Consider the following 15,368-nt stretch of genomic DNA (forward strand, 5'->3'; position numbering starts at 1 on the left):
AATGGTTTTTTTAAGAAATATACCGTATTTTTCACCCTATAGGACATACTTTTTCCCCTTCAAAAATGACCCCTCTCGCTCTCCAGGCTTCAGGAAGCTATCCGCAAGCCTTGCGAGCCCGGCGGGAGTTCCCGCGGGCGCGCAAGGCTTGCGGACAACAGCCTGTTCTGGGTGCTGGGGTCGGGGGAGCTTGGGCTTCCCCCGCCCCGCAAGCAAGCTCCGGGAGCGATGGCGAGGTTGCACCCCCAGGCTAAAAACAAAGCCAGGACAGCGAGCTGGATCCTTTTTTGCTCTTTGGGGCTCGGGGGGGGGGGGAGGAAATATTTTTTTCCCTTTATTCCCCCCCCCCCAAAAAAATAAGTGCGTCCTATGGGCCGGTGCGTCCTATAGGGCGAAAAATATGGTACTTGGAACTTTGTGACATACATGCACTTTCTCCATTACTACAGCTTTATCCTTGCAAAAACATAGATATGCTGAGATATATTGACTAGTTGAAGGGCACCAAGTAAGATTCATGGGTGAGCAGAGATTTAAACATAGGTCTTTCTGGCCCGTCACTGACTTAAACGGAATGCTACTTTGTACAAACTAGGTTTGATTTTGTTAAAACAGCATGTGTTTGTTTCAGACAGTAAAACCAACCAAGTTCTTTATATGACCAATCCAACCATTTTCCATGGGACGCACTGTACTGTACAAGGGGGGAAAAATCATTTCACCAAAACACTAACAATTTACCTGTAAAACTTTCATTTAAGTCATCATGTTTCTTCAAAGGATAGTTGATCATCACTTTAGGGACTTGTACGGCAGCATTCACAATACTGGTATGAGCTTTTCCAATCACAATTGGAGCAGGGGAATTTGCATGGCCTGTAGTAAAGTGACCCTTGACTTTTCTTATTGGCGTTTTTAGCATGGAAACATTGTTCTGAAAACAAAATATACAATTAAACCTTTGAGTCTGATCACTGAGGCTCAGAGTGAATGTAAGTCCTGGTGCTCGCAGCTCAGTTACCATTTACTTCAAAGTTGGATACAGTTCTGAATGTCAAGTCCAGCATGCACAATAAATCCAAGCAAAAAAAAGCAGAAACTACAAACATAGAGCTCACATCTGGCCAGTCACATCTTGCCTCCCCAACAACATACTATAAATTCTCAGTGCATTGTTGCACTGTTGCTTAGGGTGGCTTTTGCCAATTCTAAGTCATTTCCATCCTTTTACTTAAGTAGTACTGAGAAAAGATTGCAAAAATAGCATAGGAAATCCAATTTCGCATATCTTATTTGATAAAGTCCATTTATGTATGTATGTATGTATGTATGTATTTAATATAGAGGTATTTGAGAATAAGAGTATAGTAGTACAGAATGGCATTCAAACTGCTTAACATCCTGTAAGGCTACAAGAGTATTACACCCATATTACAGATTAGATGCTTGACAGAGTATGGCTGATCCAATGATTTCATGGCTGAACTAAAGTTTGAACTGAACCTTCCTGGTTCATTACATGCTGTTAACTAACTACATTACATTAAGCAGCATGAACTCTAAAGGACTTAATTGTAATTGTAGTAGTTTGAATATAGAAAACTCACTTTATTCCTAAAGTAATTAAATAGTAATTCATAGTTTGAAATATTATAATACAGGAGGAAAGCTGTGTGAAAGGCACTTGAAAACTTTTCACTTGCGGCTACATTTCCTCTCCACATATGTATCTTCTGGCTCTTTCTCTCATTGCAAAAAGCTAATATTACGTTGGAAATGCTTTAGAAGTGTCTACCCATCTACTTTCAGGATACTGGGTACTTGGTAATTGTTTGACAACAAACAGTAAGATGTAGTCCTGTTTCTCATGCGGAGATCTGCTTTGCATGTGCACAGACAATGTTGGCTAGAAGCCATTGTTCTTACAGATCATTCAGCCTGCTTTACTTAACCTACAAGCTTTTAAGTAGCAAATACGGCTCTTAAAACATTACTTCTTTTTGCTTGTGGGCCAGTGTGTGGGCAAGCCACTTTGGTTTGTGGACAAAACATGGTCTTGCTCCATCCACCAGACATTTCTACTTGCTCTCATCATGCACCTAGAATTCATCTACATTCATTTTACCATATCCTCTCTCAAAAGAAAATATGATGCATACTCATTAACATTAGCAACATCAACTTATCCATAATTTTCCAAAGCCCAGTTTTAACCTACTTTATATTACTCATATATACTCCAATGTGGTAATTCAGGCTGGTTTCATTATCCAAAAGGCATGCACACCAAGAGAACACATCTCTAAACGCAGAGTAGGGGGAAAGAATCTGATCTGCACATTTGCTCTGGAATTCCATGCAATTATTTTTTGGGGGGGGCAAGGTGGAGGACATTTGAAGCTGCCTTATACAAAGCAGAACTATTGGTCCATCCATGCCAGTGATGTCTATTCTGACTTGGTGGAATAGATCTCAAGTTGTCTAGAACAGTGTTTTTCAACCATTTTTGGGCAAAGGCACACTTGTTTCATGAAAAAAATCACGAGGCACACCACCATTAGAAAATGTTAAAAAATTTAACTCTGTGCCTATATTGACTATATATAAAGTAATTCTCTTGAGTAGGAATCAAATAAACACAAAGAAAGTATTTTATAATTACTTTATTATGAAATAGTAAGTAAACAGAAATATGAAAAATTATAAAATACTTTCTTTTTAAATCTTTCGAATTTTTCAATTTTCCCCACGGCACACCAGGCAACATCTCGCGGCACACTAGTGTGCCGCGGAACAGTGGTTGAAAAACACTGGTCTAGAAGTGCCAGGGACTGAAACTGGTACTTCATGCATACAGACCATCTATCAAAAAGCTAAAGACCCTTCCCATCCCTGGTTTCAAAGAATTCCAGACTCTGGCATTTAATGACTGGAAAATGGAATGCTTCAATATATTTACTAAATGGAGGGTATTAGTTTTGATCACTGCTAGAGAATTACCTTTGATGGTTTTGTTGAGTTCTTCTTGGCTGACCTCTTCTTGGCTGACCTTTTAAGACCACATTTTGCAGCACTGCTTACTTGAGATTTTGGAACACCCTGTTTCACTATATCTGCCCAAGACTTTGCAACTGGAATGATAATTGTTCAAGATTGCTAGTTATTTCTATGCTTAAAACACATTTTTAATAAAACCAACATTTTCTAGATTTGTAGATTCATTTGTTCTAATGCATTTTTAAGCCAGGGTTGTCAGCCTGATGCCCATGAAGGCTTTCATTGGTACCTCTGGACATGTGCCAATTCCAAGCTTTATTTTTTTAATTAAAAAACCCACAACTGTCTAGCCCTCCCACAAATAGGGGACAAAATGTGCATGCATCTTCTAAGCCAGTGTTTCTCAAACTTGGTCCCATCATTCCTGACCACTGGTCTTGCTAGCTAGGGATTATGGGAGTTGTAGGCCAACAACAGCTGGGGGCCCAAGTTTGAGCAATTTTTGTAAAATAAAATTGAGTGTGGTGTGACCACCTTGTATATTTTTCCTGGTACTGAGTAATGTCCCATTACAGCATTGGTGTGATCTCCACAATCAGGATTAGTAGGACCTAAATGACTTCCCATGGTTAGCATAGGATTTGAGGATGGCTCTCTCTCTAATTCTGTGTTAGACCATGCTCCTCATTGTAGCCATTTTGTGTTACGCCACACATCTCTCATAGTAGCTATTTTGTGATGGGCACCCTCACGCTATCAAAATTCAAACTGTGCCCACTGATCCAAAAAGGCTGGTAAACCCTGCGGTCTTTTATAATACTATATGCTGTATCTGATTGTTTTGTGGAAAATCAAAAGACACTAACAAAGCAATAATGACAAACCTATCAAGTTGGCTTTGGAAGCACCACTTTGCCTTTTAGAGTGAATTACACCCATTACTCCACTTCTCCTACACAAAGAACTTCTTGGAGTAGCATTTTTGCTCCTCTTTGTTGAACGAGCAGCTTTGCATTCTTGAACAGTAGGTTCAGATGTCTTTACTCCAGTGAACTCTTCATCTCCGTTCATCTGACTGGAAAGAGCATCCTGTTCTTCTGAAGGTGGGCTGGTAACATGAGAAACTGAAAAGCGACCTCTTCTTTGGGGTGCATCAAAAGAAAAAGTGGCTGGGGGCGAGGCAACCGGAGACCTGCGTGCTGGAGGCGAGGCAACCGGAGACTTGCGTGCTGCGGGCGAGGCAACCGGAGACTTGCGTGCTGCGGGCGAGGCAACCGGAGACTTGCGTGCTGAGGGCGAGGCAACCGGAGACCTGCGTGCTGTGGGCGAGGCAACTGGAGACCTGCGTGCTGAGGGTGAGGCAGCATTCTTAGATGAACTATTCTCATGCTGAACCCCTTCAGGGAAACTCTGTAGAGAAAGAAGAGGGATTTTTTAAAAAGTTAATACAAAGAACTTCTAATGAGATATCAAATGTGGCATAGCACATAAGCAGAACTTAAACTGAGGAAACCTGAATTTGGGAATCTAGTGTACCACTTAGGTTTACAACCGTATCATACTGCAGTGGTTGAATGGATAAAATGTTCTCTATGTTGTCCTGAGATCCTTAAAAGAAGTGCAGGATAGCAATTTGAAGTATAAATATCCACTTACAGATTTCAGTAGTTGCCCAGGAACTAAGTAGTTGTAACTGGTACTTCATTCAAGTGCATCTCCTTACTATAACATTTGTACAAGCTGGTTTGTTAAGACAAATTATTTTGGACATCTACATTGGCAACCGTGCCCCTATTATCTACAGAAAAGCATGCGAAGTTAGAGCTACATACTTTGACACACAAACTGTTAAGTGCTCCTTTTCAATTAACCTTTCTTTCTTGGGTAAATAGGGATGAGAAACCTTTTGGTGTCCTGCAGGAAGCAGCGGTTTACCAACCCAACCCCCCTTTGGCACCCATGAAATACCTCAGTAACTATCTCATCAAAAATCCACAATAAGAAATAGCTTGCTCTTCTTGCTCAGTTTGTTTGCACTTAGCCAGCTACACCTATGAACATGTCCACATGTCACTGGATGCCAGGATTAAAGTATAAAGAGCTTCTTCCTGGGAGAGAATGCAGTAGTGGTTGGTGCATGTGCTCATTTCTTCACTAATGGGATGGCATGTCTGCATCATTGTATAATTATGCCTCTTTTTCCATACTTTTAGACTTAGCAGCCATTTTATAATAAAAAGCCAACCCGCGGCAGCCATTTTGTGATTAGCAAGAACAGCACTTTCTCCAAATTTAAGATGTGCTCACTGGTTCAAAGTTTGGTGACTTCTGGCCTAACTCTTATCAGCTCCAGTGAGTAGAGCCAATGGTTAATGATGATGAGAGCTATAATCCACCAAAATCTGGAAGGCCAGACACATGAAGAGGCCTAGGAAGAAACCACACAGACACACATCATGTCCTAGCCCAGAGAAAAAGAACCTTTTTGGATCCACAGGCCAGTCTAGCGGGCCAAATTTTACAAGTGTGCGGGGCCATCCTCCTGCTGAAATCACAAATGATGTCAAGGGATTTGGTGCTCTGAAACCCCAAATTTAAGACTTCAAAGCACTAGCAGGCAGCAAGGCACTGTTAAAAGCAATGTGTTTTTCCACATCATTTCAATAGTTGTTTCTTTGTAAATCCAGTTGCTGAAATGAAAGGAGGGACACGACACCTGAACCAAGTAGGAACATCTTCGCTTTGCATCAGCCACTGGGTTCCTGCTTTGTGCACTGCTTCAAAGGCTCCCAACAAGCAGCTGCCTCCCTCACTTGTGGGCCAATGGGGAAGCCTGTCAAGCCAAGATTAGCTTGCAAGCCAGAGGTTCCTCAAACCTGTCCTAGCTTTCCTCCTTCTTTTTTAAAGGGCACTGTCAAGCCAAAATTAAGAACTTTTATTCAGTGAGAATGGACTGCATTCATTCAAGTAGAGATCTTTTCTGCTCATTTCTTTTAAATTAGATAAAATACTTCTCTTTGAGAGGCCTTCCTCAAACAAAGCACAGGACAGCACACAACATGATAAAACGAAATACAATCACTACAACTACTAAATAGAAAAACCACAATACAGAACAGTAACATCAAACTACTTGCTCCAACCCACGATGGAGTCATGTTGTCCCTTGCTGCAATTTTATTTATTTTTACTCATAATCCAACTTTTAATAAAAATGTCAGTTCTCAAGAGAGTTATTGTACAGCAGGTGAAAACAAGGGAGTGGGGCTAGACCACACTCATCTCATGGTGGAAACAAGTCTTCTCTTGCTAGCATTTGTCAGGGAGCAAGACCCGCTGCATTCAAGATCATAAACCTGTCTCAAGGAGACTTCATTTACCCTGACAACTCCTGAATTAAAAAATTTTAGGCAGGGATCCTATACCTACTTACTTGTAAGCCCCATTGGAAGGAATGGATAATATCCAATTATATTGTGGCATTAGAACAAATTTACTCTCAAGGGGGCCTTCTTCCCTGCACCCCAGCTCTCATGTGTCCACCAATCCTGCTTCAAAGTGTTTGGACCCTCTGGAGATTTGGTGCGGGGGGGGGGGGGGCATACAGAGCAACAGGGGAAGGAGTTTTCTTACACAATGTTGGATTTTACCCAATGGGACTTATATATAAGATGCATGTACAGGATTGTTAGGAAAAACACACACACACTGGAAGAATGGGAAGCAAAAGACGTGATCTGGGTGCTTTTGAGGCATTTCAGTACAGAAAATTATTTACCTTGATTCGAGATTGTCTAAATTTCAAAACCGCTCGAGGCGAGTTTCCAAATGGCAAGCTCAGTCGTGCTGGAGTTGCACCTCTTTTAAGTGGTGAGTTTGGAGGTAAGCGTTTATCAAACAGTTCAGGACTCAAGTGCCCACCAAAGGACACCCTCTTTCTCTTTCCAAGAGGCTGAATTAATATGTCAGGTTCTTCGTCTTTCCGCTTTTTAGGTGATTTCTTAACTTCTACAAAAGAGCAAAACATACCAAATTCAATATACCAACTTACAAAGCTAATCAGAAGGTTGATTCATTTTAGGTAATTTATCTAAAAGAAAGACAGAAGAAAGTTATTCTGAATTCCAACATAAATATTTAGCTCCAATCACAAAGGGAGTAAAAGGTAAAAGTAAAGAACCCCTGGACAGTTAAGTCCAGTTGACTTCAACTATGGGGTACGGCGCTCATCTCCGCTTTCATGCCGAGGGGGCCAGCATTTGTCTGCAGATAACTTTTCCAGGACATGTGGCCAGCATGGCTAAACCACTTCTGGTGCAATGGTACACCATGACGGAAGCCAGAGAGCATGGAAATGCCATTTACCTTCCCACTGCAGTGGTACCTATTTAACTACTCGCGCTTGTATGCTTTTGAACTGCTAGGTTGGCAGGAGCTGAGATAGAGCAATGGGAGCTCACCCCGTAGCACTGATTCAAACTGCTGACCTCATGATCGGCAAGAGGTTTGGGGGTTTCAGAATGTAAAGGTAGGCTGTTGTTCATTTTTGTTTACTATGTTAAATAAGCAGGATTACTTGATAGCAGGGATAGATTAATTAATGAAATCTATTGGATTTGTCCAAAAACATGTAAAAAGATAAGTTTTCAAATTGCCTTGATATTGAGGTATTTTGTACGTTTACCTGCAATGACAATCCTTTAGGTTATATGAAATACTTTTAAAGTGTGAAATACTTTAAGCTGACATGGAACTTGCTAATAAACAATAATAATAAACAAATATTATTATTGGAACCAAATGGAGAATGAGGTATCCTATTCAAACTTGTAGCTGGCTAAAATAAGGAACACCACAGAAACTGATATAATGACCAAGAAGATACAGTTAAGTGATGAAAAAGATTTTTTTCTTCTGTGAATTGGTTACTACATACTGAGTGTCAGTATAATTTGAATATTATTTATTGTTAATTCATTGTTTTCTGGAATGATAACTAAAATTTCATCTTTTATGTATTTGCACCAATTCAAGAGCACTGGAGATTTTTTTCTGTGCATACAAAAACCTGTCACAAAAGATTGCAGGTCTTTTGGACCCCCCTGATTAACTTTTAGTCTAGGGCATGGATAGGCAAACTAAGGCCCAGGGGACAGATCCGGCCCAATTGCCTTCTCAATCCAGCCCGTGGATGGTCCGGGAATCAGCATGTTTTTACACAAGTAGAACGTGTCCTTTTATTTAAAATACATCTCTGGGTTATTTGTGGGGCCTGCCCGGTGTTTTTACATGAATAGAACGTGTGCTTTTATTTGAAATGCATCTCTGGATTATTTGTGGGGCATAGGAATTCGTTCATCCCCCCCCCCCCATATAGTCCTGTCCCCCACAAGGTCTGAAGGATAGTGGACCAGCCCCCTGCTGAAAGGTTTTGCTGCCCCCTGGTCTAGGGGGTTGTTTCTGCTCCAGGTTTGTTTTGCCCTGACAGAAGACTTAACATACTCATAGTTAAAATCTGCAATACTGATTTCATATTTGTAATGTTCTATTGGGTTATATTGAAACTCCTTCTACTGCACTCCAGTAAAAGACCCCTAACAGAAACCTGGGCATTTGTTTCTGTTTTGCTTTCTCTTTTCTTAACGCTGTAAGGTCACATTTTCCGAATAGTTTTTGTGTTAAACTCTTTTGGAATGTGATACCAACAGAAACCTATTTTTTCTTTTAAACCATAGTCACTTTGAAGTAAATCATCCCCCCCCCCCAGTATGCCCTTAAAGAGGTCTCTTGGACCTAAATAGTGTCAGAAAATGAGTGTATGATAACACTTCAGTATCAAAATAGTAAGGATACGTTCTGTTAAAGTAAGATTTTAAAAACAGAACTAGTAAGAGATAAAAATTGAGTTTTTTTTCTTCATTACTATTAAGGAATTTTCCTTTGTAATGTTGGTTGTCTATATTTATATGTACCTGTTTATATGTACCTGTTTAAAGCAAAATAAAAGATATATATATATATATATATATATACACACATACAAAAATTGAGAAAAATCTTTTGGGGTTATTTTTAGTGCACTGTACTTCTCTTAATCGTAGTAACCAAATTCCTTTGGTATTCATACAAGTTTTATAAACAGAATAACCAACAGACTTCGAATAAAATTACATAAAGAGAGCAAGAAAAAGTCACGACAAATTTCTGAAACAATCTCAAAATGATAGTCTTAGGCTTGTACTGCAAGTACTTACCTGACTTTCTTTTTATAGTAAATGAGCCTGTCGCATTCAGTTCTGAAGCAGTCTCACCCTCTGCTGGCACTGGTACATTACTTTCATGACCTGGTATATAGTGTTTATTATCAAAACTCTGGTTGTGGGCCTTCATAGTTGGTTCTTTTATTTTATCATCCTCCTCCTCCTGGAGCCAGTTTCCCTCTTTTTCAGATAGCTGGTTAGGTGTGCACATGCAACCTGTTCCAGAAGTATCTACAGGAACTTCTAATGACACCTCTGAATTGATATGCATCTGCTCTGTAGAAAAATGCCCATTTAAAAAGTCTTCATTTTGCTTAATGCTCCTCCGGGGGCTTTTACTGTTACGACAGCGAAATGAATAGGCAATCATTCCAGAGTTTCTATCTTTTTGTGTGTTGTTCATAGAAATCTCATTTGTTGCTTTCAGAGTTTGCATTGGTTCTATGGCCAGCACTTCATTCTTGCCTTTTATTTTAAAAAACCTTTCTGTCGAGGCAACAAAATCAGGCTCCGTTGCACTAACATTCATTGAGCATTCTTCAATTTCAGAACAGGTTTCTGTGGAATTCTTCAGTTCAATCAATGAATCTACCTGTTGCATTCTAGATTTTGAAGAACGTCTAGATTTTCTAGAATGTGGACTAGAATAAGTTTGAAAACTCTCTTTATTAGACTTTGGTATGGACAAAATGCTTTCAACCGATCTGCAAGTATCTGTTAAGTTAGCTTTGATTTCCACATCAGCTGTCTTTGTTGGCTCTTCTTCTGACTTTTCAGGGTGCCCTGCTCTATCTGCAGGTTCCAATGATACTATGGAACATGATTCATGGAAATACTTTGCACTTTGTCTACTTGCTGTTAGATTTGTATCCTTACTTGCATTTTTAATCCCTTCAGTTCCATCTAGTTCATTCTCTTCTGCTTTCTGGAAATTTAACTGATTGGTGCCTTCACTTTCTTGCTTCCGTTCTGCAGCATAACCTTGAAGACCCAAAGATGATCTTTTGGATCTGTTCCTTTCAACAGATCTTAGATTTGATATCACACTGTTTATTTCTTGACTTTTAATATAACGAGAATGTTCAAATTCATTCCAAATTACACCTTCAGTCTTCTTAGTTTGACCAGTTTCAGATATCCTGTGTGGTATCTGAGATGCAGCTTCTTCCAAGGTATCATTATCATCTTTTCTGGCTAAGTGTTCTTCTTTTGACTGCAGAAATGTTTCATTGCTAACATCTTTCTCTGCTATTTTTGGATCAGGTTCGTGCTTCACTAATTCATAAAGTTCGCTAAAAGGAGACATTTCGTTTTTCCTTTCTGAACTGAAGGGTTTGTATGTAGATTGGGGTGTGCCATACTGTCCAGTAATAAATTCTTGAATTTTTGTCTTGTCACTTTCATTAGTATTCCGATTTTCCCAGTCAAGTTTCTTTTCTAAGAAGAGATTTTTAAAAGAATACATTTTTAAACAATGTGTTCTTTAAAAGTATTTCTATTTTTGGTATAATGCTTAAGTTAGATGAAACAGTGTTACCAAATTCTACAGTCAGTTAAGGTTCTGATCATAGGGCAAATATATTTTTGAGGAATTAAGTAAAATCAACAACACCTGCTTCTACATAGAAAATAAGATTTAACATAAAAGTCATGCAATAGACTCTCTCTCTCTCTGTGTGTGTGTGTGTGTGTGTGTGTATGTGTGTGTGTAAAAAAGTACATTGACAAACATCAGCATAATCTGTAATATAAATTTAAGATTTATCTACTTGTGAACTCTAATCATAATCCAGAGCAAACAAAAAAAGTGGCTGTCTGAATATCAGTTCCTGCTTCTTCTCTTTTGCCATGCCTGGAGCAGCTGGCAATACAACCTGCAGTGGAACTGGCAGGAAATAGAACTGGAAGGGGTTTTTTCAGCCTACAAGTGTATTCTCTAAAATATTTTGCTTCCTGCTACTGGAGAGATGGGTGGAGGCAAGCCATATCAAGGATCACATTCATCCCTACAGGAGAAACTAATTCACCAAATCTTGCTTCATCTGTTCCCTCCTACAGCAGAATCCCAGTAAATGCTTTGATTTCAACTACTACGTATCTGTTTATGTAGCTTTACATTTTCTTGCCATTCAAGGCCTAACAGTGGTAAATAAGCTAAAATAACTACCAACCAGAAATCTGAGGACTTTTAGATTCTGAATTCCGACAGTGCAACAACTCCTCCTGTTCTTCCTGCAGAATATGAAGAACCTGTAAATTTGTACACAATGTATCAGATCAATGAATGTTTTATTTGTTTTAGTTCACAAAATTGTGCCTATGGAAAGTATTAATTGGTTTATTTTTGAAGTAAATATTTATATGGTATCGAATAATTTAACTGAGTAGATTTCACTAGAACGCATCACCTCTAGCCTAGTTCCATTTATTCTTAAGAAAAAGCTTCAGCTGTTTATTTATCTTCACCTCCTAAACTAGGAGTAAAAGCTATCTTGAAAATTATCTATCATCTTTGAATACAGTTGTTCTTGCATAATCAGTAAAAATATATATGAAAATGTGCTGTTAAAAGAAGGCTTCCAAAACATCTATTAAAAGCATACATTCTCAGCAATATATTACTTTGGAGAGAAGAGTGCTGGCATTAAAACGTTTCTGTGAACACAGTTGCCATCCACACATAAAAAAGGGAGACCCTACATCTGCAGGTAAAAACCCACTTAAGGAGATTGGGAACATGGAAACCTATAGCTACATATTTCATTCAGTCCAGCAAAATGCAAAGGTGCATTTCATTGTATTCATGAAGTTACCTGTAAAGTTTCATTCTCTTGAGACCTGGATCTCCTCTTCCGTGGAAGTAATGAAGGTGGATATTCAAACCTGTTTAAAGGTATTAGGTAGGCTTAATATTGATTTGTTTATCCCACTGATGAGCTAAATACCCTGGCTGCAAACCAGTTGTTGAAAACTCTTTGGGCTGGATAATGCAAAGAAAACACCAGCCTTAACAGTCAGAGCCAAACAAGAAGTGTAAGTAGCAACAAATTGAGAAACAGTCAGGGAGGTGAATAAATGAGATGAGTTCTGGGATCAGGCTTGGCTATGGTAGAGTCAGTTTTGGCTGCCTGAGACCTGACCTTTACAGAGAGCAGGACAAGGGGACTGTGACCTTGCTCCTGCTTCTTGACTCTTGTGCAGCTTTCAATACCATTTCCTGTAGTATCCTCCTGAACTGACTCAGTGGAATGAACACTGGTATCACTATGTTACTGGGGTTCCATTCCTGCAGTCCTGAGAACAGCACCGGGAGAGTGCTTTATGAATCTCTGACAGTTATGTTATGGAGTACCCCTGGGTACAATTCTATCCCCCAGTGCTATTTAAAATCTATACAAAGCCACATGGAGCCTGGACCTGTGCCCGGACACAGTGGTGAGAAAGATGAGGGAAAGTAAGCTGAGGTTGAATCCTGCCAAGGTGGAGGCACTATAGGTGTCTGGATCCCATGTGCAATAAACTGATCAATTACTTGCCATGGATGGGGTTGCACTTCACCTGAATTAGCCAGTATGCAATTTGGGGCTGCTTTTGGATCCAGCTTTGTCAATGGAGGCCCAGGTAACCTCAGTAGTTCATGCATTAATGATTTCAAAGCTGAATTACTACAATGCACTGTATGTAAGTAAGCTTCACTTTTACTGACCAGAAACTGCAGTTAATGCAGAATGCTGCAATACAGTTGCTGAAATGATTGGGATTCTGTCAACATATAACACCTCTGCTCAGATATCTACACAGGCTGCCAATTTGTTACCAGGCTAAGTTCATGGTGTCACTATTAGTATACAAACCCATAACAATTTTGGACCACTTTGCCTGTGGCATTACTTTACCCCATATATTTCCTATCAACCACTTCAATCGGCAGAACTGACACAGCACAACGTAACACTCATTCCGCAGTTACAAAACCACAATTTTTTTGTGTTGCAGCACCTACACTATGTAACTCTCTACCTACTAATATAAGATATAAGATATGACTCAAAATGCAACCCCTGCACAAAGGAGTTGCCTGAACATAAAATAAACTCATTAAAAATTCCAATGACTTGACCCAACCTAGGCAACACGACAAGAGTAATTTTATTTAAGTAGATCCATAGCTGTGTATAGTATTGTTACCTACCTGAAAGAACGATCAATAATAGTGAATACATCTCCATGCTTTAAGTATGTAGGTTGCTGAAAAATATTTCCATTGAGTTCTGTTGGGTTTGCAGGACTTAAGTTAAACAAAGTTGCCTAAAAATAGATTTAAAAATATTCAGCTCAGTCAATTAAGAAAGGTCCAAGAGACACACAGCAAATCAATACAAAAAATTAAGAATGCATACCTCCTTATTTTCATTGACTTCGATTTTACAATGTTCTTTGGAAACCTGAGGCAGCTGAATTCTGATGTCACACTCTCTTTTCCTTTAAATATAATCATGCAGTTTTCAGATTAACATTTGTATATTACGCAGAGATAAAGGGTTTTTTATATAAAAAATGCCATAATGCTACTATTCAAATATTAGAAAAATTATAAAGACAAACTATGTAGTATTATGAAAACTGAACTTGTTTTAACTGAAAAAACCACTGTTTACTGTTGGCATGCCATAAACCAGAGATGGCTAATCAATTTTGGGTCTAGAGCCACACTGGTCCAGGGTGAACCGTGATATCTGCATGCCAAAGCAAGCATGCCCAAAGTGTAAATGTGTCCATGGCTAGAATTGCAGTTCGCAAGCTGCCTTCAAAAAGCTTTTATATTCTATCAACACTATTTAAAATCCTTTTTTGATAAGCTATTATTATTTATTAAATTCTGTAAAATATAAATATATACATAAGAAAGATTACATTTTATGGATCAGAACAGGGGACCTGTAGAACTGGTCGATGAAGAAATAGTATTTTTTTAATGGACAAATTGGAAGGTTGCAAAGGGAGGGCACAAAAAACTTCCTGGGGAACTATATATGGCTCACAGGCTATGGGTTGGCTACCTCTGCCATAAACTTTCCCCTGCCTTCATTAAATATGCACTTGGCCACTGATACCTATTCACGTAGATACTTGGAGAAAAGATACTCTAAACCAGAGCAACACCTGCACCCAATAAAACCCTCCAAAGATATGAAATGATAAACATAGATGTTGCCGATATCACTTGCTTATGTAAAACAGAAAGGTTGAATAACTATTGAAGTTAGTAAAGTTCAACCTTTCAGAGCAGGTTGTACAATTCAAAAATTTCTCTAAAGTTGAAAAAGAGCTCTCTCTATTGACTTTTATGTATGGTGAACTTGAAGCAGACAATCCCGAGACATTAATTCGAGAACAGCAAAGATGCTTATATCTCCAATAGCAAGTGAATGTTGCTCCTTTCATTTGACCCACTGAAAGCATGCTATTAACAATTTTCGCCCACAAAAATATTATAGCTTCACTTGAGAGTTTCAAAACTGTGAAGAAAAATTAAATTTAAACCCAAAAGTAAAGACAAATTCCTATCTACTAGCTCTCAAAAAGGTCAAATTTACACCAGTGTGCAAACCTAAAATGTGCACATTGATGCAGGGCTTAGGCATGTTGACAATTTAATTGACATCTTAAGTTTCGCTGTTTTAAAGTGCAAGCAGGTACGCGCACATCCCCAGAAGGGGCACAAAAAGGGGCAAATACGGCCCTAAAAGAGCGAAATCAGCAAAAATGTCTAGCCTTTGCAAGTGCAGTCCCAGGAGCCTTTTACGCCTATGGAGAGTTGAGAGTTTAAGAAAGTAGCTTTGGAGAGTGATTGTGGAGTTGGGTGGACTTTTGGCTTTTTTTAAAGCGTTTCTAGAGGTTTAACGGGTGTTTGCAGGCTTTTTCAATGGTGCCCCAATATACGTAATTTCACTTAAATATGTGGTGCCTTGGAACGTAACCTCCGTGTAAATGGGAGTTTCCTGTAGCAAAGATTTTACTGTTTCACTTTGTGAAAAAGAACAGTTCAGACAATTAAATTCCAACATTCAAAAGCTGTATTTCGAAATACCTTCCAATAAATAAGTCTTA

At 39.0% G+C, this 15,368-nt stretch overlaps 1 protein-coding gene across 3 annotated transcripts in view; it reads right to left on the bottom strand.

Annotated features, from left to right (window-relative positions):
- MKI67 (marker of proliferation Ki-67) overlaps nt 1–15,368 on the bottom strand; it is a 34,950-nt gene that overhangs the window by 15,578 nt on the left and 4,004 nt on the right. For 2 of the 3 annotated variants that reach the window (XM_083740976.1, XM_083740977.1), the window contains exons 3-11: nt 13,658–13,739; nt 13,450–13,565; nt 12,071–12,140; nt 11,429–11,507; nt 9,252–10,694; nt 6,776–7,005; nt 3,882–4,407; nt 3,001–3,131; nt 742–934 (exon numbers count right to left, since the gene is read on the bottom strand). In XM_083740976.1, coding sequence (XP_083597102.1) covers nt 742–934; nt 3,001–3,131; nt 3,882–4,407; nt 6,776–7,005; nt 9,252–10,694; nt 11,429–11,507; nt 12,071–12,140; nt 13,450–13,565; nt 13,658–13,739 — 2,870 coding nt within the window. The remainder of the gene's footprint in view (nt 1–741; nt 935–3,000; nt 3,132–3,881; nt 4,408–6,775; nt 7,006–9,251; nt 10,695–11,428; nt 11,508–12,070; nt 12,141–13,449; nt 13,566–13,657; nt 13,740–15,368) is intronic. The other variant, XM_083740978.1, reaches the window with a different exon arrangement.

Source organism: Podarcis gaigeae (genome assembly GCF_964106915.1).
Source record: "Podarcis gaigeae genome assembly, chromosome: 5".
In the NCBI taxonomy this organism is placed as follows: Eukaryota; Metazoa; Chordata; class Lepidosauria; order Squamata; family Lacertidae; genus Podarcis; species Podarcis gaigeae.